At 28.1% G+C, this 22830-nt stretch overlaps 2 protein-coding genes across 2 annotated transcripts; one reads left to right on the top strand and one right to left on the bottom strand.

Annotated features, from left to right (window-relative positions):
* The first annotated feature begins 5984 nt into the window (after positions 1-5984).
* Positions 5985-6995, top strand: LOC101502056 (uncharacterized protein At5g01610-like). Its single transcript, XM_004487106.4, has one exon. It carries the CDS (start codon positions 6389-6391, stop codon positions 6800-6802), a length of 414 nt encoding a protein of 137 aa, XP_004487163.1. The 5' UTR covers positions 5985-6388; the 3' UTR covers positions 6803-6995.
* A 1258-nt stretch (positions 6996-8253) lies between these two features.
* LOC101502385 (inactive TPR repeat-containing thioredoxin TTL3) lies at positions 8254-11704 on the bottom strand. Its single transcript, XM_004487107.4, has 7 exons — positions 10719-11704; positions 9978-10173; positions 9705-9889; positions 9287-9620; positions 8983-9184; positions 8782-8888; positions 8254-8693 (listed from the first exon to the last, which is right to left on the bottom strand). Exons 1-7 carry the CDS (start codon positions 11420-11422, stop codon positions 8538-8540), a joined length of 1884 nt encoding a protein of 627 aa, XP_004487164.1. The 5' UTR covers positions 11423-11704; the 3' UTR covers positions 8254-8537.
* Positions 11705-22830: the final 11126 nt, after the last annotated feature.

The raw sequence follows: 22830 nt of genomic DNA, 5'->3' as shown, positions 1-22830 counted from the left end.
ATATATATATATATATATATATATATATATATATATATATATAAACACGAGATAAATATTTGTCACCGATAGATATTAATATTAAGGAAACCCGTAATAACATTTTATATATATATGAATAGGTGCACGAAATCCGAAACTTGTTGCGGGCGGGGATGATAATCTAAATTTTACACTCGTTAAAAATAGGGGCGGGTGCGGTTTTCTCCAATTATTCGGGTGTACGCCACTGTTATAATATTCTCTTGTGTTTTTATGTTTCACCTCATTTTCTTGTACTTAGTTTCTAAATAAATTTTTCCTCTTTTAATCCCTCTAATCCCTAATTTTTATAATGGTTTCCTCCAACAGTTTTTTTTTCAATGTAGTATATGTTGAGTAGCTTACAAGTTGCAGTCGAAGCTGTGAATAAGTCCAATAGGGGAAGCACAAGCTCTACTAATGCATGCCACTACAACAATTGGCCGGAAAGACACTAATTTTTTCTGCAAATCCTTTCACTGGGGTGGAGGAGGAAGATGCATCACTCTACTCCTCACCTTTGATTGGAGGTGTTCTTGATTTCTCAATATTCATTTCACTTTAATTGGAGGTGTTCTTGCTTTCTCAACATTCATTTCACTTTCTCTAATAGATGATCACTTGTTAGATAAGTAAAAGTTTGACTCAAGTAAATTCTAATCATATTTAAAAGATATGCGTCATTGAATTGAGAAATAATTAAAATATGAACAAAAAAGACAAATTGGATCATTTTAAATTTCACGAAGACAAATTTGCATGTATTGTGGAAAATTTTCAAATTTCAAATGTTAAAGTTAATGACTTCGAACATTTTAATTAATGATCTTTGTGGGAATTGTGAATTTTTTATATTATAAATTGAATATATTAGAATTTTAATTTACAAACATTAAAACTATTTTTAATATTAATAGAGTAATCATAATCATTAACATTTTGGTTTCAAAACCAAAATCCAAAATTTATAATAATTTGGTTACAAAATATTAATTGTAAAAAAATTATAATTATGCATCACATACAAATAATTACAAATGAATTACTTTAATTTGATGTCAATTAACATTATAAAACAAAAAATTAAATTTAATTAAAAGATATGTGTCATTGAATTGGGAAATAATTAAAATATGAATAAAAAAGAAAAATTGGATCATTTTAAATTTCAAAAAGTTATTGGTTTCGATCATTTTAAATTTCACGAAGACAAATTTGCATGTATTGTGGAAAATTTTCAATTTTCAAATGTTAAAATTAATGACTTCAATCATTTTAATTAACGATTTTTGTGGGAATTGTAAATTTTTTTATTTTAAAATAGATATATTAGAATTTTAATTTACAAACATTCAAACTATTTTTAATATTAAAAGATAATAATAATCATTAACATTTTATTTTCAAAACCGAAATCCAAAATTTATAACAATTCGATTACAAAATATTAATTGTCAAACAATTATAAGTATACATCTAATACAAATAATTGCAAATGAATTACTTTAATTGCATATCAATTAATACTATAAAACAACAAACTAAATTTAATTAAAAGATATGTGCCATTGAATTTGGAAATAATTAAAATATGAAGATAAATTGGATCATTTTAAATTTAAAAAATTTATTAGCTTCAATCATTTTAAATTTCACGAAGACAAATTTGCATGTATTATGAAAAATTTCCATATTTCAAATGTTAAAATTAATGACTTTGATCATTTTAATTAACGATCTTTGTGCTAATTGTGAATTTTTTTTTATATTTTAAATTAGATATATTAGAATTTTAATTTGCAAACATTGAAACTATTTTTAATATTAAAACCATAATCATAATCATTAATATTTTGGTTTCAAAATCGAAATCCAAAACTTATAACAATTCGGTTAAAATATATTAATTGTCAAACAATTATAAGTATACATCAAATACAAATAATTGCAAATGAATTACTTAAATTTCATGAAAATTAACACTATAAAACAACAAATTAAATTTAATTAATTTCAGTAAAATAAAACTGACCAAAATTCAAAGAGATGTGATTTTTCCATCATTTCTAAATATTTATGTATTATATATTTACTAATATTCAAAGTAAAAAATCAAATACAAATATTTTTTATTCTCTCAATCGCTTTACAGAACAAAAAACTTCACATATCTGAAATACAAACTTCGCAAAACAAATTCATATAGACTATACTTTTCTTGAACATGTTAATGATCAATGCGATAATTGGAGTATCAAAGTTCGAGTTGTTCGTATGTTTATTGTCTACAGCATACCAAGTGAGGGTGAACCAATATCTTGAGACATCATTTTGTTGGATGAAAAGGTATACAATCACAATGATTGAAGATTGTTATTTGCATTCAACTTTGTTTACGTATTTTATTTTATTTAAAATCAAATATATTTAAATCCTTTTTGAATGATCAACTCTAAAATTATTTGACTTTAACTCACAGATAACACATTTGCATGCAACAATCAAGAAAAAACTTCTCTCAAATTTCAAAAAATAGTATACAAGAATGTGATATATACAACATAACAAATCTAAAAATATAACCAGCAAATGATTCTTACAGACCTATCGTAGGAACAAAGAAGACATTGTTTTTTACAAGAACTATTGTAACCAAAACTCAAGACCCAAAAATTACCAATCAAAACTATTACTTTGAGTTTACTTCCTTCAAATCACTAGCACAAATTGAGAGATAAAGCAAATCCAACAAGTAATAATTATTTCAATACAAAATTCAACTTCTAAACTATCAAAGAAACATCATTTGGTACTAATTATTTTTTGGATTACAGACATCATTGGAACACTCTATTATATATATTTAAAACAGACTCTGTTGTCACCTCATACTATTTCCTCCACATATGTAGTTTCTAATCCTTAATTTGGAGGTACACATTAGCTTTTTGACTGTGAATGAGAAATGTGTGCATATGTGGAGTAAATAGTATGCGGTGGCAGCAAAGTCTATTTTAAATATATATAAAATAAAGTGTTCCAATAATGTCTTCAATCCAAAAAATAGTTAGTACCAAATGATGTTTCTTTGATAGTTTAGAAGTTGAATTTTATATTGAAAGAATTATTACCTGTTTTTACTTTATCAGTGGTTTGAAGGAAGTAAACACAAAGTAATGATTTTGAATGGTAATTTTTGGGTCTTGCATTTTAGTTACAATAGTTGTGATAAAAAACAATGTCTTCTTTGTTCCTATGATAGGTTTGTAAAAATCATTTGCCGGTGATATTTTTAAATTTGTTATGTTGTATATATCACCTTCTTGCATGCAAATGTGTTATCTGTGAGTTAAAGTCAAATAATTTTTGAGTTGATCATTCAAAAAAGATTTATATATATTTGATTTTCAGTAAAATAAAATATAAAAACAAAGTTGATATATATATATATATATACAAAATTGAATGCAATCATTGTAATTGTATACCTTTTCATCCAACAAAGTGATGTCTCAAGAGATTAGTTCATCCTCACTTCGTATGGTGTAGATAATACACATGCGAACAACTCGAACTTTGATACTCCAATTAACGCGCTGATCATTAGCATGCTCAAGAAAAGTATAGTCCATCTGAATTTGTTTTGCAATGTTTGTATTTCAGATATGTGAAGTTTTTTGTTCTGTAAAGCGAGTGAGAGAACAAAAAATATTTGAATTTGATTTTCTACTTTGAATATTGGTAAATATATATACTATATAAATATTTAAAAATGATGAACAAAGTCACGTCTTTTTGAATTTTGGTCAGTTTTATTTTACTGAATTTATTGTATTATAATGTTAATTGATATGAAATTAAAGTAATTCATTTGTAATTATTTATATTTAATGTATACTTATAATTGTTTGACGTTTAATATTTTGTAACCGAATTGTCATAAATTTTAGATTTCGGTTTTGAAACCAAAATGTTAATGATTATGATTAATCTATTAATATTAATAATAATTTGAATATTTGTAAATTAAAAGTCTAATATATCCAATTTAAAATAAAAAATTTCACAATCACCATAAAGATCTATGATGAAAATGATCGAGTGAGAGAATAAAAAAATTTGTATTTAATTTTCTACTTTGAATATTAGAAATAATGGACAAAATCATGTCTATTTGAATTTTGGTCAGTTTTATTTTACTGAAATTAATTAAATTTAATCTGTTATTTTATAGTGTTAATTGACATGAAATTAAAATAATTTAATCTGTATACTTATAATTATTTGATAATTAATATTTTGTAACCGAATTTTTATAAATTTTGGATTTCGATTTTGAAATCAAAATGTTAATGATTATGATTACGCTTTTAATATCAAAAATAGTTTGAATGTTTGTAAATTTAAATTCTAATATATTCAATTTAAAATAAAAAATTTAACAATTTCCACAAAGATCGTTAATGAAAATGATGAAAGACATTAACTTTAACATTTAGAATTTGGAAATTTTCCACAAACACATGCAGATTTGTCTTCGTGAAATTTAAAATGATCGAAGTCAATAACTTTTTGAAATTTAAAATAATAATCCAGTTTGTCTTTGTTCATATTTTAATTATTTCTCAATTCAATGGCACATATCTTTTAATTAAATTTAATTTATTATTTTGTAGTGTTAATTGACATGAAATTAAAATAATTTATTTGTAATTATTTGTATTTGATGTATACTTATAATTGTTTGACAATTAATATTTTGTAACTACATTGTTATAAATTTTGGATTTCGGTTTTGAAACCAAAATATTAATGATTATGATTACTCTATCAATATTAAAAATAGTTTGAATATTTGTAAATTAAAATTCTAATATTTCCGATTTAAAATAAAAAATTTCACAATTCACACAAATGTCGTTAATTAAAATGAAAGTCATTAGCTTTAACATTTGAAATTTGAAAATTTTCCACAATACATGCATCTTTGTGTTGTGAAATTTAAAATGATTGAAGCCAATAACTTTTTGAAATTTAAAATGATTCATTTGTCTTTTTTGTTCATGTTTTAATTATTTATCAATTCAATGACACATATCTTTTAAACATGATTAGAATTTAGTTAAGTCAAACTTTTTCTTATCTGACAAGTGAACATCTATCTCATAAGAAGAAGTGAAATGAATGTTGAGAAAACAAGAACATCTCCAATCAAAGTTGAGGAGTAGAGTGATGCATCTCCCTCCTCCACTTGAGTGAAAGGATTTGCAGAAAAAATTAGTGTCTTCTGACCAATTGTTGTAGTGGACTGCATCAGTAGGGCTTGTGCTTTACCAATTGGACTTATTCGCAACTTGTCATAGCATTAAGTCATTATGAGCTAGATTGATTTCAAAGATTGCATAGAACATAATTGAATTTATGGCGGACAAAATATGAGAAGCAGCAAAATTAGAAATGGACAAAGAGAAGAATTTTTGTTGTTGCAATGATCAAACCTATATCTCTTTCGGAGTATCTTTGGAGCGGTCAGGTTATCTTTAGAGTAGAGTCGACGAAAACTCTCTAACAGAGACGTACACATCAACTTTCTTACTGAGGTGGAATATATTTGCACATGTAGAACAATGAAGTGGCTGAAGAAATTTATTTTAAATATATATAATAGATAATAGATATTAACAATAATCAACGATATACAAATTAACCATTTATTTTTATTTTTATTATTGGTACAATAAATCGATCATTTAGTTGAAAAATAAAATAAATATATCACTCAACATTAAATCTAATACCAAAGTCAGGTCTCTAACGGTTCTCGTAAAACTAGAATAGCCGTGAGAGTGTCCAATTCCATTTTCAATTACATTTTACATAAACAAACAAAAACAAACTTATTGATACACGCCACTCTCTATGTGTTATCCTTAATTTGCGTTGGTTGTTCAGTTCAGATTTTTGTCGTCTTGAGTTGAGCCTCTCTATTGCGTTGGTCACCATTTTCAGAAAGTCACACATTTTAATATTTTTTTAATTAATTTTTACTAAATTCTCATTTATTTTCATACGTGAAAATCTCAATAGGACTTTCTAGTTGGTTAATATATATGCAACAAACATCAAATTTAATGAATTTGGGGAAGCATAGGATGTACATATATCAATTGCTAAAAAAATGTATGCAACAAAAGCTAGTTGACAAGGTTTTGGACGGCACGTAGAAAGAAATTTATATACTTCGATCTCTACGAAGCACAAACGTTGTCTCTCATCATCTTCACCTCCATAACTAAAATCTATAAATAGAGACACAAAATGAAAAGCTCTCCAAACAGAAAAGTTTCTCTCTTTTTACATAATCGTGATGGCAGAATTAAAAGAAGGAGGAATAGTGAAGAAAGGACACGAAGAAGGACTAAAAATGGCAATTTCACTTCTCCAAGAATTCAACTTACCAGAAGGGCTTCTCCCTCTAGCTGATGTAATAGAAGTTGGTTTTGTGAAATCCACAAACTACGTGTGGATTGTTCAAAAGAAGAAAGTGGAGCATCAATTCAAGTTGATAAGCAAGCTTGTGAGCTATGACACTGAGATTACAGGTTACATTTCAAAGAAGAAGATTAAGAAACTCAAAGGTGTGAAAGCTAAAGAGCTTATGTTATGGCCACCTGTTAATGAGATTACTGTTGATGAACAGCCAATTGGGAAGATTCATTTCAAGAGTCTTGCTGGTATTACCAAGACTTTCCCTGTTGAAGCATTTGCTGCTGGACAGTAATATTCATATGTATTTCTATTGATTAATGTTTTAACAGAAGTTACTAAGCAAATATAGATGCTTGGGATAGAATAAAAATATACTTACTTTATTTCTCTCTTTTATTCTGTGTAATTTGTATTTGATTCATGCTATATATCAAAGGGGTTTGGAAACTAAGTATCAAATAATTGGATTCAATATTTAAAGGTGATTTGCAGTGTCAAGTGTAAACTAATGATAATCCATTATTTTGTGATTAGTTTTAAATTGCAATTATAACATAGATTTATCTAGTAATATCTTAAATTTTATTCAATGTTGTTAAAAAAACTATTTTATATTCACAATGCATTTTATTAAAATCATTTCTATGTTAAATAACTCAACGTATCCAGGTTTTAAAATATTATTATATGCATGTTAATTTTTTCTTGGTTTTTTGTAGCAACTTTAAATATAAATAAATTTTTGTTTGTCCGATTTAGATCGACCACTGAGATGGTTTTACACCGTCAAATCGACTGTGTAATCTGAATTATCTAATACAAAATCAATGAGATCAACTGTAACGTAAAATTACATGCACACATTATGTCTTTAAACATTGTCCGTCTTACATTTTTCATGCATTAATAGTGTAAAAAAGTGTAGTTTACACTGTTAACAGATTATGGTGTTTAATTTGCTGGTCCTTTGGGAATTTTAATGAAAATTGGGTGCAGCTGAAATGTCAGAATATGGTCACGGATATTGGGGGATCCACTTCATTAGGATGATTAGTATTTTGCGTCACACAATGGGCAAGTCTACAACTGAGTACTAAGGTAAATCATATGTTTACCATACACTCCATAATAATGTGAGGTGTTGGAAACAAAAAAATAAATAAAAATGAAACAATGTTAAGGTACAATTAAAAGGTACGGAGGTATATTTATGATCGTCCTTAATTTGGACACTACACTATAGTATTGCAATTCCTATAATAGCCTTTTTCCCCTAGTGTTGGCTTTAGACCTAAAACGTATAGGCATATGTGTTGCATAGATCTATTGTAGTGGCTGATTTAATTCTGCAAGCAGCCAAGTACCACCATTTGATGTGTTTCATATATGTTAAAAGTCATCAAAACTTGTTGGTAATATATTATGTTGAAATACTTTGTTAACATCTTGATTGCTTTCTTGGTATGCTAATCAGGCAAAGCATTGACTTTGTTTTTTTTAGGAAAAAATGGTATTTAGTTCAAATTTAGTATCAAATACGTTAACTTTTATTAAATCATTTTTATTTATATTTGAGAACGGATGAGTATTCTGTCAAAAAAAATATTAACAAGTTAATTGAATATATTTAAAATTTACATAAGTCTCATCAAAATATGTGAGTCTCATATAAATTTAGTGGAAAGTTTGTTTAAGATATTTCTTCATAGAGAAAAGGATAACTTATGAGCTTGGCACGTTGAGTCAAAGAAGAAAACAACAAGCAAATAATTAGATGTTGGGTGAAAGATATACATAAATGATTTCAAAATGCTAAGAGCTACCTAACATCTCTCTCTCTTTCTTAGGTTTTCCTGCCTAAAAGAACTCAAAAATTGGTATCCATGTTTGTATCACAGGGAAAGATGAAATTCCTATAGTTTGAACTAAAGAGGTTTTTGGTGCATTATTTGGAGCACCTTCTTCCATTGCTATGCTTTAATTGCTTGTGAATGGATATATAATAAGTATGAATTGAATACTAAAATCTATTGACTATTACTTTTCCGTATTGAGTCCTCTAAGAACTGATGGGTAGGGCGGATCATCTCCTTCACCTTCTCTCTGTTTTTATAAATCTTAAAAGTTGGAACACTTCTTATGCTTTCAGCTTTTGCTATTGCTAGACACTCCTCTACATCCACCTTCAATTAAATTTTAAAGAAGAAAATAATCAGACAGATATAAAAATTATGTAAGGAAGTTCATAAAAGACACTTTCAGATTATGTACCTTAATAAATTTAATAGAGGGATATCTAACACATAATGTATTTATGAAAGGAGATATTTCTTCACATAGTTCATTTGATGTCTCTTTGAAATAAACTACCAAAACACCTGAAAATTCGTTAAAAATAAGTATGTATAAATGAAGCAAGAAAAATTATGAGTCAACAACATTTATGATTGAAGAGAAAAGCAATGAGAATACCAGCAGAAGCAATAGCAGCTTTAAATTTATCTAATGCAGTGACTTCTTCAACTTCAACTCCAAACTTTTTACCATTTACCACTGCGCGAGATTTTTCCAAAGCTAGTAGAGCCTGGCGAAGAGATTCGGCAACTTCATTGTCGTTAGGGAGTTCCCGTTTCAAGGCCTGGTAATCTTGAACAACTTCAGCCCATCTTTCTAGCTGCCACAAGATAACACATCAGAAAACAATGCTGAAACAGCTTCGAAGATAAAAAAAAAAACTATGAAAACGCGCTGATATGCAAATTGCAAGTAAGTTTACCTTTGCATTGGACGTGGCTCTGCGGAAAAGGGCCTTGGTATAATTTGGATGGATGTTAAGAGCACGGTTGCAATCTTGAACTGATTTTTCCCATAGTCCAAGTTTAGACCAACAAATAGCTCTATTGCAATATAGAACATAGTTTGAATTGTCATATTTAAGGCCTTCTCCATAAGCAGAACAAGCTTCAGAAAATTTGCCAGAGCTGAATAGATCATTCCCCCTCGAACGAGCCCTTGCCACCATTTTCACGATATTTACAATCCTAGCAACCTCGACATTACTATAATCTAACATGCTGGCTTTATCAGCTGCAGTAACAGCATTCGCAAACCTGAAATAATTCATCATTTACTTCCTATTCATTCACTCAAAAGTCTAGAGTTCAATATAGTTTCATGGTGTTCAAGGTTTTTACCTTCCCAAGGCCATCTCAACTTGAGCTGAGACAAAATGCACAAAGGTTTCACCGACCATACCGAAGAACTTGGCTTGAGAACAGGCTGGAGGACAACCTTCCAACTTGGGAATGCTTGAAAGGCATGATTCAGCATCCTCAAGTTGATGGAGTTTCAAATAAGCTTCTGCTTTACAAGCCACAAGCTGCAAGTAACAGTCCAACAAGTAAGACAACACATACCATTGGAAAATCCAAAATTTTAGTCTCACTTCATCAATTAAGAAGTACTACCTGAGGTGAGAAGTCTGCTCCAATCGCAACAGCAGCCTCTACTTCCTGGATTGCCCTTTTCCAATCACCGATCTTCCGCACATCCGCACATCGGTTCACATGCTTCTCCAACAATAACAGCTTCTGCTCTTCCAATTGATCGTTCTGCAAACCCGCATAATATAGGTGGCGACGCGAGTTTTCAACCTGCCCAAAGCTACAGAAAATTCCAAAACCTAATCAGCCAACAAAAATTTGAATCCCTCCAATATCTAGACCCTATTTAGACCAACATCTTAATTAAGCGCTTATAACATAAGTGCTCATGTATAAGCTACTTCTATAACAAAAATAAAGTCAAATTATTTTCATATAAATTATAAGCAGCTCCATAAGCTATCATGTAGAGTTTATAGAAATAAGCTTAAAAATGGTCTCCCAAACTATCTCACAAGTGTTTATACGAGTTGAGAAACTCAAATAAGATGATCCAAACAGACCCTTAATGTCAAGAAGCACAACAAACAAAACAAGGGACCAATCAAAATGAAAAATTCATAAAAACACCAATGCAATACCAAACAAACAAACAAGTACCAAAATCTAAATGATAACTGAACGAAACAGTTACAAAGAGAATCAAACTAAAAGCAATAAAATCCAAAATCCATTGAATTCCATAGCAATTTCATTTTTCATTATCAAACACAAAATGATAATAAATCCAACAACAAAACAACATAACATAGAAATTGCAAATACCGTAGATAAAGAGAAGCAAGTCTCTTGTGGGCCCTGGCATAACCAGAATCCAACTTCACAGCCTCATCACAATCCTTCACAGCCTCAGACAACCTCCCCAACGCCGTTAACGCCGCCGCACGGTTACTCCGATAAGCCGCATTTCCCGGCGACAAAGCAACAGCACGATCATACAATGCCAACGCCTCCGTAAAATGACCACTCTTATACATCTCATTTCCAACTCTCTTCACTTCCTCAGGATCACAACCACCCATCGCGCGTTTCACCGTAAGCGGTGCACCCGTACACACAGGATTCCCTCCCGAACCACGCATTATACTCCCTCGGCCGTAGTTTCCGGTTCCCAAACTCAATACATCGGTCCGGTTCGGTCCACGAGATGGTAAACCCGGTCTGACGATCTTCCCCGACGGACAAATATTTCCGGTTGGAAGCAAAGTTGGACTCGAACCTGCTCCGTTTGATCCGCCGGAGAATAGTAACGGAGCTCCGGCAGATACCGATCTCCGGTGACTTGGCTTCAAATTCTTCGTTAGTTCGCCGGAACGGCTGAAGTTTTTTTCGTCGTGTGGGAGTTTGGGAGCGGCGGTTTTAATTGACGAAGCAACGGCGGAACCGTTCAGATCGAGTTTTTTGGAATCGGACTTATTGTGGTCGCAACACAGGGAATCTAAGCCCTGTTGTTGCATTGTCTTCGACATTATTATTATTCTGTGTCTTTTTTTTTTTTAATGTTATTGTTTGGTTATAAAGAAGATTGGAAAGCAATAACAAAAAAAAAAAAGAATAATTTAAATTTGTTATTTGAGTTTAGTAGGTGAGAAAGAAGAGAAGAGAGGTTTGAAGGAAGAGTGAAGAAGTTAGATGGAGGGAGAGAAAATGTTTGGTCGAGTTATATTTGTGTCTAACAACGGTGACTCAAGTTCTTTTCTTTTCTCTCTATAATGCTAGATTCTCTCTCTCTACTTTCACGGATATTAATACTTTCCATATAAAGATTTCCTCACATTTGTTAGGGCTCTCATTCTTTAGGAAATAGATATATAAATTTAATTGAGTAATGTCACAAATAATTTATTAATGTCTAATGATTTTTATTGTTATACTTCCACTTTCCTTTTTTTCACATTTGTTCGTGCCTATCACTAACATGGTTTTGCTGATCTATCCAAAACACAAAACATCCCTATGTTAATAAATATATACAAAAAAAGAAGTAAACTTGTAGTATTGCTTCATACCAACGTTCCAACTGTCTAGTACTCCCTCTAGCTTTTTCTTTAGGACTTAAATATTTTAATTTTCAATTTTTTTTAATTCAAGTCAAACAAAGTATACATCTTTTGAAAAAATAAAATGAATTTTAATAAATATTAAATAACATTATTTTTAGGTAAAGTTGAATGATTAATTTAAATTATCTATTTTCTATTTGCTTGTTTATTTATTTATTTATAGTATCTCAAGAGTAATAAACTTTTTTTTATTAAAAAAATAAAATGAACTTTTACATATTTGTGTTCCATCAAAAAATAATCACAAGTTTTTTATTTAATTTTAAATAAAAAATCAGTCACGATTCTCATAAATACAATTCATTTAATTATTGTAAAAATATTAATACGTAGAGACCTAAATTTAAACATAAAATTCTTCATTTTATCTTTAAAGTGTATTAATTTAACAATTAGATATTTTAAATAAATAAATAAATAATCATAAACACCGTCATACGTTTAAAACTCTGATATCAAACAAGTTCCTCCTTTTAGATTAGCAAAAATTATACACTTTAGCCAAAATCTTTTGTCCATTATATAATAAATTGGTTTCTCTTAATTATTAAATTTTTTAACTAAAATTTCATTTTTATTTAAGGAAACAATAAAAAGAATAGAATAAAATAATATGGTTTTATCCCTTTATTATTTGAAGAAAAGAAACTAAGATTTGAAATAAATGGTTTATAAAGCTCTATCCAATTTACTTTCATTTTATGGTAGTGATTACGATTCTTTTTATTTAGTTTAAGACATTTTCTTACTACGGTACATTTTGACTAACACTGAAAAATTTCATATGTGGAGAATTCATTCTTAAACCAGTCTGATTTTCTGTAGATACATACCAAACTAAATCAGATTTATTTTGATAAAAAAAACTATATAAGACTTTTCTTAACTTTCAAAATTTGTTTATCTTTTTTTTTATGTCACTTTCAAAATTCATTTATCAATGCTTATCAACTTCGAAACATAAATCATTGGCGCGACAAAAAGGTACGTACATTTTAAACTTAATTACATAACATACAATGTTTTTGGGTACAAACACAAGATGTAATTTTGTGAATGATCAATGGTTTATATTCATACGGCAGGAAGAAATAGATATCATCTTCATAATGAGCTCAAAAATTTGTATCCTTGTGTGATTTTAGTTTATTCTAAGATTTTTTGTATGAAATGCTGAGTTTATTAAACTATTATTATTCATTCAAACACAACTAAAATTATTATTAATATTATTATTCTGGTTATAATTTCAAATGATAACCCACTATATATAATATATATGAAACAATTCAGTTGAAAATATTTAGTTGAAAATATTTAGTTACTGTGAAAAACGAAAACAATTAATTATAATAATAACATTCATATTTTAATAATTTAAAATTAACGATTGAGATTTTATGTTGCTTAAGATAAATATATCATACTTGATTTTCAATATTAATATATCGATTAAATACATATATATTATATATTTTTTAAATAAAATTGATGATATCATTGTTGGAAAGTTCGAAAAATCATATGAACAACAGTCGATTAAATCGATTAAATGTTGTAAGATTACAATTGATAAAAAAAACTTAATCATCACACTTAAGTCAACAATCATGTAACCCAAACAATTGTAGACAAAGTAATTCAATCTGAACAAAGAATTGGCAACTCAAAACATTTCCCAAAGAGATACATTTTGCTTGGCACATTCTTAACATGTGTATCCCTATGAGATCACAACTTAGGGAAAAAGGTATCAACGGCCAACTACTTGGCCTTAGGTGTGGTAGACTATTTTTAGAGACTACATTTGGGGCACCCAAATATGATTTGGGTCCCCTTTTTAACTATGAATTTTAAGGAAAACAACTAGGTTGCTTTTATGGCTTTGAAAGTTTTGAAAGAGTAGACAAATATTCTATGCTCCCCCAAAACAACACAACAAAAAATGAATATTTAGTTAGCACAAATGGTCTCCACCTCTAAAACTCAACGTGGATGCTCCCATAACCATCTTTGGGGATTAGGCATTGTCATTAGTAATGAGAGGCAATTTTGTTATCACTAATCTCATAATGTCTTTGTTTTTTTCAACAAAAACAAATCGTAATCTCATATTTTGTAGAATTTTAAAGTATTATCTTGTATTTGATTTTATTTTTATGACTTTGAGTCTCACTTGTCTTTGTATAAATCATTCTTCTAGTTTTGAATTGGAAAATGTTGCAAATTGGTAAGATTCGATTATTTTTTGATGAAAAAAAAGGCATTTGAATAAAATAATAATTAATGGTAGAAGCATATTTCTACCAGAATATTCTTACATCAATAGCATTTGAACTATATTTAATATATTCTTATTATAAAAAACTTGTAATTAGAATATCACAAGTTCATATCCGTGGAATTTAAATCTGGTATCTGGGCGCCGTCCATTCATTCACACGCGTAGGGAGACTAATTTTGTTTTCAAGAGAATAATATATAAAATCATCTTTCTACATTGTTTTTCTTATATTCTTTTATTTAATACGTAATTTCTACATAAATCAAGTTTTTCTTTATGTTTTTTTACATCTCACTACTTAAAAATATGATAATAGATTTTTCTATCTTGTTGTGGTGTTCATTTTGTTCGGATTTATTTTGGTCTAATGTAGACATATTTAATTAATTACTACAACGTCATCAACATTGCAGATCTGGATACATGAGTATTCTTGTCAGTTTAATTTTGTCAAGTTTATAGACATTTTGCAGTTTTATGTTATTAACTTGAGTGTTATGAACTTGTTTGCAGATTCATCTTTTTCGATTTTAACAAATTTATATGTGTATTATTCTCGATTGATGTACTCTTTTAATTTGAATAAATAAATATTATTTTTATTTTTATGTAAAAGAGTAGTATGATTGTGAATGATGAGAAACTCTCACTCTCTTTTGATTACACTATATATCATTATAATGTAATGAAAGTTTTTAGCATATACTTATTTATGTTATAAAATTATTCAAAATAAAATTTTGATAAGATATACTAAAGTAGAGAAAACTCAAATTTAGAGAAGTTGAGATATGAAGAAGAAATCTAGAGTTGTAGATTATATCCGTGTGTATAAAACTTAAGTCTTGAACTCTCTATTTATACGTTTCAAATTACAGAGTTAAGAAAATATCAAAAGTAATAATAATTAAGACTAAATTACATATGTGGTCCCTTAAATTAATTTAAGGTAACGTTTTAGTCCTTTATCTTTTTTTTTTTCCGAATTAGTCATTTATTCCTAACAATATCAAATAAAATATGAAAATATGAGTTTATTTGAAGATTTGCATTACGAATTTGATGAAATTTGTATTATATTGAAGAATATAATTAATTTTATGAGTTTTGATTGAATTTTTTTTAAATTTTTGTATAAAAAAGGATAACATTGTTGAAATTTTAAAACATAAAATATCAAATTGTCACTTAAAATTAAAATAAAGGACCAAGTCGGAAAAAAAAAAGATAAATGACTAAAATGTTACCTGAAATTAAGTTAAGGGACCACGGATGTAATTTAACCTAATATATATTATCATCTATGTCAATGATTATTTTCTACTTTTATTCATCAATGCGACTTACCAACATCCACTAAAAATATTTTTCGTACTAATTATAGTTTTTATTTTTCTAGATTTATATTCCTTCTTTAATATGAATAAATAAATTTTATTTCCTTATCACTCGTAATGTAATTCTAATCAAAAAACAGATTAAATTAATGTTAACATTCAAAAAATATTTCCGAAAAATAAAAACATTAAAAAAAACATATAATTAAGACAAGGTGCTTTTTTTACCCATATAGTTTTTTGATACATTATTTTTCTCATAGAAGTGGTATACACATGATCAGATAATTAAAGAGAGTCATTCACAACTAATAATTTTAGCCAAAAATCTACTTTTAATCTTTAGGCAAAAATTTAATTTTTATCTTTTTTAAGTTTAGTTCAATTTTTGTTTACATTTATTTTAATTTTAATTTTCTCAATTTGTTCATTAAATTTCATTTAAATTACACTATTAATTTTTAAATTATATTGAATCAATCGAGCAATTCTTTAAGTTTTAATTTTGTTTTTGAATTATTATCATCAAATGTTAAGATCTAATCAATATATCACAATAAATTATTGTCTAAACTATTTTTTAAGTGAAATGAGTTAATGACATTGATTATGTGGATATACCTCTATTACAATATTTTTACGGCTATAAATGTATCTAAATGGTTGCAAAGAAAATCAAAAAATGAAGATCATTTTTAAAGTTTGATAAATGTTTTTTTGAAGATTAATATGATGGACATATTGTTTCAGCATTTGGTAGAATTTTTAATTATTAGAAATTTTTGATTGCATCAATCATTGTTGAAAATGAGATAAATGACTGATAGTGCAAACATAACGTAACTTAAATGATCAAATCAAAAAAAAAAAAAACTTAAATGACATAATCAATAAATTGACTAAACTTAAAGGATCTCAGTTGTATTTTTGCCAATTTTTTCATTTATTTACGCAAACTAATCATTTTTAATTTAAATATTATAAAACTAACAAAAATGATATATTTTAATAAAATTATAGTATAATTATTATTATTTTTATTTAACTCTATAACTTGTAGGAAAAATGAACTCTAGTAATTCAGAGTTTAATCACAAATAAATAAAATATGTCCAAAATATTTTCCAATAAAAATTCGAACTCAAATTTTCCTTCATAATTTATCATTAATTAAAATTTATTAACTATTTAAATTCAATTACTTAATTTCAATACAATTGTCTATTTCTTTGCATTATACCCTTAACTTAAAGCGATTGTTGCCTACCTCGTTTGATGGAAAATCAGTTATTTCTCAATCAATTCCCCAAAAGAGGATTTTGAGAAAAGTCTCTTAAAAACTAGATACATAAATACATATATGTATATTAATGATAGTTACTTAAGTGTATGTTTAGAATTAAATTAAATAGATTGCGTAATATTTATAATTTTTTAATATTACTATCCAATAAATATTTTATTTCATCAACCTATCACCTAAAAAATGATTCGGATTACCTATAACAATTATACTCAATGAGTTTCATCAACAATTTTATTGTATTATATTACTATCAAGTGGGTCCCAATGATGTTTATAAATATAGGTTGAAGAATGAAGGCCCACATAGGCCATCATGAATGCTCTCTCAAGATTGGTTGGCCCTAATTAATCTCAACGATTTGGCCACATTCATAATAACACCTTCTTCGACAAAGAATCTTTGTGGTTTTGACTATTTCAAATTGTGAGGGATCTTAGACCTAAACTATAAGTGCCCTATTTCTACACGATTTAGACACAATTATTTTTCCAAAAATCCCAGACTCCATCTTAATAATTATTTTCCCCTTGAGATTATGTTAGATCGTAGACAAATTATAATCACCCTACATGCTCACATGCCCGATTTCTCAATTGGTTGAGAGATTCAATATGTACCACATAAAAAAATTATTGACAAAAAAAAATATAGTAAGATATTTTGATACATATGTTTTCGAGTTGCAATATATTGTCAAAGTTTTAGATTTGAGAGCTTCAATTTACTAAGTTTGCATGAAAGTCTTTTTTTTTTACAAAGAGTTCACATCAAAGTATAAAGTATAGTATCTAGTAAACATGTAATATTAAAAACGAAGTTTGCTTGTTAAGGTTCTTGACTCAAAAATATATTAATAATAGTAAAAAAAGTTATAAAATGCTAATTGACTCAAATGGAAACATTTTGTGAAATTAGCTTCCACGTGATTCGATTGAATAGCCTAAATCTTTATCTAATTGATTGTGTTGAATTAGATGACATCATCTACTCATTAATAACAATTTATACTTATAAAAAACCGTTAGAAATGATGTTGAGTTTAAATATAAGTGTTGAAGTTTAAAATTAGTGTTGTGTGAATTGAGAAAAATAAAGAAGTCTCACATAGGATGTATATCACATACTAATAGTTTATATAAGACGATGTATGACCTTTGGGCATGCCCTAAAAGTACTCAATTTTGTGAAAGGAAGTTAACGCATTCAAATCAACCTACACATGCACCGATATCCGACCGGCTCGGTTTGAGCTGTGTGGTGTATTATTTTTTAAAATCTAAAAATTTTATTTTCTAAGGCATGCGTTTTTCTCTCTCCAATTTTTTTTTTTTTTTTTTTTTACATATTTTTGTGTATGTGTTAATTGAGTCTTCCTTTTGGTTCCACTTCTCCTTGTCAATTTTCATGTGGCCGAGTCTTCCTCCAATTTCGCAGGTAAATTTGTATTGATCGAGTTCTTGCTCATATCAGATGCATAATTCAGATTTCACTCAGTTCACAAATCACACAAAAACTTCGAAATAAATTGGTGTTTTCTTTTTTCTCAATTTTTTGCTTTGTTCCAAATTTTCTTTCAGTATCTTTATCGGAAAAAATTGTCCCTTCAAATTTTCAAATGGTTAGTACTATATTACTAGTGACGTTAACCATTGTATTTAGAGGATATAATTCTAAAATGGTTATTTTAGATACATCGTGATTGATAATCTATTTTTTAGCATGTTAGAAAGTATCGCGAAACATTTTAAAGAAAGTGACTTAATCGCGACTCAATCTAATAATATATTCGATAATTGAAAATTATTTTTCAAAACAGTTTTTCAAAATTCAAACAATAAAATTAAACTCAAATAATATTTATAATTAAATGTTACAATAGGGTTTGACAATGGTGTTAGTGAAGTGAAGACATGACATGTAAAGCATGTGAAAAGAGTGAATTGCCAGCTTGGCCCATCATATTCCCAAGCATCCAACAAAGCAAAAGTGTATGCCCCCACTTATAAATTTTCGATTATCCACTTTTTTCTCTTGACTTTGGAATCTTGTGTCATGCATATTCTGGCTACACTCATGACATTAATGTTTAGGCTTTTAGAGAAAATAAAATGGGAGTAGATGCATGATGTGTCTTTGACCAGAACTAGAAGAATATATGGCTCCATATTTAGATGCATGTAATGTCTCCTTGTCCCATTATCCCATACCCATTTCGATTGTGACTTTTATTCTACATCCTTTTTCTTTCCTTTGCACAATATAATTCATCTCCATATTTTGTTTGATGCTTGACATAGTATGACATGTTTGATTAGGGTGATTAGATGTTGAAAAGTTATTTCTAAGTTTTAAGCCGTTGAGCAGTTTTGTAAACTTTTTGTATTGTTTTTAGTACATCTCGTGCTTTTCAATATTTTTTTATGTTATATATATTGTGGCCTTTTAAAAAATAACCGAGCATATCATTTTTTTTTATGGTTAAAAAAATTGCAAATCATGAATTGATTTAATGGGATTTTTTTTTCCTTAGTTACTCAAAATCATAGTCTGAATAAGTAAATGGGATAATATATTGTTCATTGTTCGATTATTTAAGTGAACCACGTATATTCAAAACTGAATCATAATCAAATTTAAAGTATTCATCAAGTAGTGTAAACTCCAACTAAACCCTATTAAAGAAGACAAATTAAAATACTCATTTAAAAATAAAATAAAAATAAAAATAATATTTAAAAAATTAATGTATTTGATTTAAAATTAATATCAAATACATCAATTTTTTACTTATTAATTAGAGTAGCTTTAATGATGCACCTTCGTATAAAGGATCCTACCTTTTTTTGGATAAATATTAAGGATTCTATCTTATATTGTTTCAGTGAATCTTTTGTACTCCTTCTATAACAAAATTTAAGTAAAAGTAAATTAATAAAAAATTAACATACTTTGTACAAAATTTAAATTTAATATATCAATTTTTTATTAACTTTTAAGTAATTCGACGATTCTTTTATTATTTCAATGGTGCACCGCAAGTACAACACATAACGATTCAAAACAGGGACTTATAACTTTTTCCGTTTATTTATATTTTTATGTGAATTTTATTTTATTTTAGCTTAAAATATAGTTCATTTATTTTAATTAATACATTGAACTTAAATATAACAAAAAATAACAAATTTTGTTCAATTATTTTTCATTAAATTATTTTTATGAAATTATTTTTTTGTTATTTTAACATTTAGAAATTTCTCAATTGGATATGGAAAAAGTCTCCAAATGGTTGGTTAAAGTTTAGAAGTGATGGCTTGTGTCAGAAGAACGGAGAAGCATCAGGTTGTGGTGAACTTCTTTGTAACTTGCAAGAGAGAGTAATCAAGGACTATAGTAAAAAGATTGGAACATGTGATGTTCTCCAAGCTTAAATGTGGGGCATGTAGCTCGGCTTGGAATTGACTTGGAGAGATTGAGTTTCACATCTCATTGTAGAGAGTAATTCTAAAATCCTTATAAATATGGTTATAGACAATTGTAAGTTTAATGGGAATGTCATCATCATGGTAATCATAATTAACACATAATTTTTTTTTATACTTAGAGAAAGGAAAATAGATGTGCAAACTGACCCCTTTACTTTAATTTTTCTTTGGATTTATCTACTTGTTTTATTGTAGAGAACCCCTAGCAAAATTATTTCTGACAACATTTATGAAACTTGCAGCATATCTAAGAATGTTCAACTAATTTCGTAGTTTTTTTTATTGGACCTTCACCCTCTCTTGATACCAAAAAAAAAAATTGTCAAGTATACTCCACTATATTTATTTGAAGTAAGTGATCATTTTGTTTTTCACCAAACCACGCTCTTCTCCTTCTTAAGTATGTTGCAAAATCAAATTAGAAAACCATAAGAATAATAATAATGAAATCACTGAAGTACTAATTTTTTGGATGTGTCAATTTTTTTTATCGAACTAGTATTATAAAGCACAACATTAGCTACATAATAATGCTTCTTTTTTTGTTTATAGATAAAATAACTGTTAGGTTTCGTTTGAATCCGATATCTAGTATCTCATATAATAATATTGACATTTGTCAATTGAATTAAATTTTACAAATAATCACATAAAAATAATAACAAATGATATGATGGTGTATTGATATCGTTTCAGCAAGTGTACTGAATCGCTGCAAGTAATAATAAAACGGTAGTACCGAATGTCGAACTCAAGGATTGCGTTTTACTATTGAATTAGATTTAATTACTAGAATTGAACAAAAAGGTTCCAAGTTGATTGAAATAATGTTTGAAATTAACAACAATAATAAAATTGATCTTTTATAATGAGAAAAATGTCAGGGATGAGTTTCATTTCGAATCCAACCTTGGTGTCTAATTTGATCCTAATTACTGAATTCCTTTATTGAATTATTACCGAATTCTCTTTATTATTCTTGCCCTAATGTCTTAGTGACAGAACCTTTAATTCCAAAGTAACCCCTAATTCCTTAGTGGATTTAAGATTAGAATTAAGCATTACCGTATAGAAATTCTCTTGTAAATTATTGTTTTGCAACTAATTTAATTGGTTTCATGACCTGCATCTATCCTTAGACTACAAATTCATGAATTTCTCATCTCAAGCATTCGTAAAGTCCACTTCCGTTTCAAAATACAAATCGTAGAACATTTTAATGTTGATCAAGCAATAAAAAGCATTAAGCACAGAGATGAGAAAAACAATTCAATAAACTCATTCATATAACTAGAAATCAAATCAGAAAAATAAGGGTTTCATCTGGTTACACTCATCCCTAACAAATAGGGTTTAGTTACTCATGACAGAGATACAAAAGATAAGGATTAAAGAAGAATTACAAGAATGATTCATGGATGATTCTTGATAAAACTGCTTCAATGGCGTTAGAAACGGCCGTCTTTGAGTTTCTACGCTAGGGCACAAGTCTCCCAAGTTCCCAAGAGTCAAAAAGATGCATAAACAGTAAAAATTTGTGTTTTTATGATTGCTGATGCGCGTCACGCGCCCCAGGCGCGCGTTGACAGAACTGAAACACGAGAAATGCGCTCCAGGCGCGCAGGGCGCGCTCCAGGCGCACAACATCTGTTGTCTGATATATTTTGCATTTTTCTCATCTTTTGCGTCTGAATTTGGTCCCGGTGTCTTCATGAAAGTTGTAGATATGGATCTTAGCTTTCATTAGCACTTGGAGTGACACTAATTGGACATCTAGAACTCCAGATATGGCTGAAATACTCCACATATATCATGTTGATTTTTCACCAAAATTCAGCACTGCACTAAAACAAAACACAATGTAAAATTACGACAAATTCCTACTTAATCAACGAAATAAAAACAAAAAACATTTTATTAACTCAAAGAACAAAAATCAACAAAATATATCAAATAAATCCTTAATTTAACTGATGATTGAGGATAAATAAGACTAAAACAGTGGGAAAATATGCATATGATGAAAAGTCATCATGTATATAACATCACATCAAATGATTTATGGAGAAGTTGTTCTGTCAGCTTACCATAATTCACCACAATATGCTTATTTGTCCTCTAGGCTATGTTGATGACCACATGCATGAGATTGCGACAACTAGGTGTCCCCTCCGTCTTCTTCTTTTAAGCTAAATATTGATGGATAACACATTAAAAATATTAGTAGCTTAGCTTATAGCGGTCTTATTAGAGACATAAGTGACTATTATTTTGAAGGTTCACTTGTAAATTTAGATTGATCTACTCTCTTCGTTTCTATTTATAAATAAAAATGAGTCAACAAAAGTTGTTGTATTTAGTCTACTCTCTCCATTTAAACTAAATACATCAATTTTTGTTA

Source organism: Cicer arietinum, chromosome 1 (genome assembly GCF_000331145.2).
Source record: "Cicer arietinum cultivar CDC Frontier isolate Library 1 chromosome 1, Cicar.CDCFrontier_v2.0, whole genome shotgun sequence".
Lineage (NCBI taxonomy): Eukaryota > Viridiplantae > Streptophyta > Magnoliopsida > Fabales > Fabaceae > Cicer > Cicer arietinum.
This window is presented reverse-complemented; position numbering and strand designations above follow the sequence as displayed.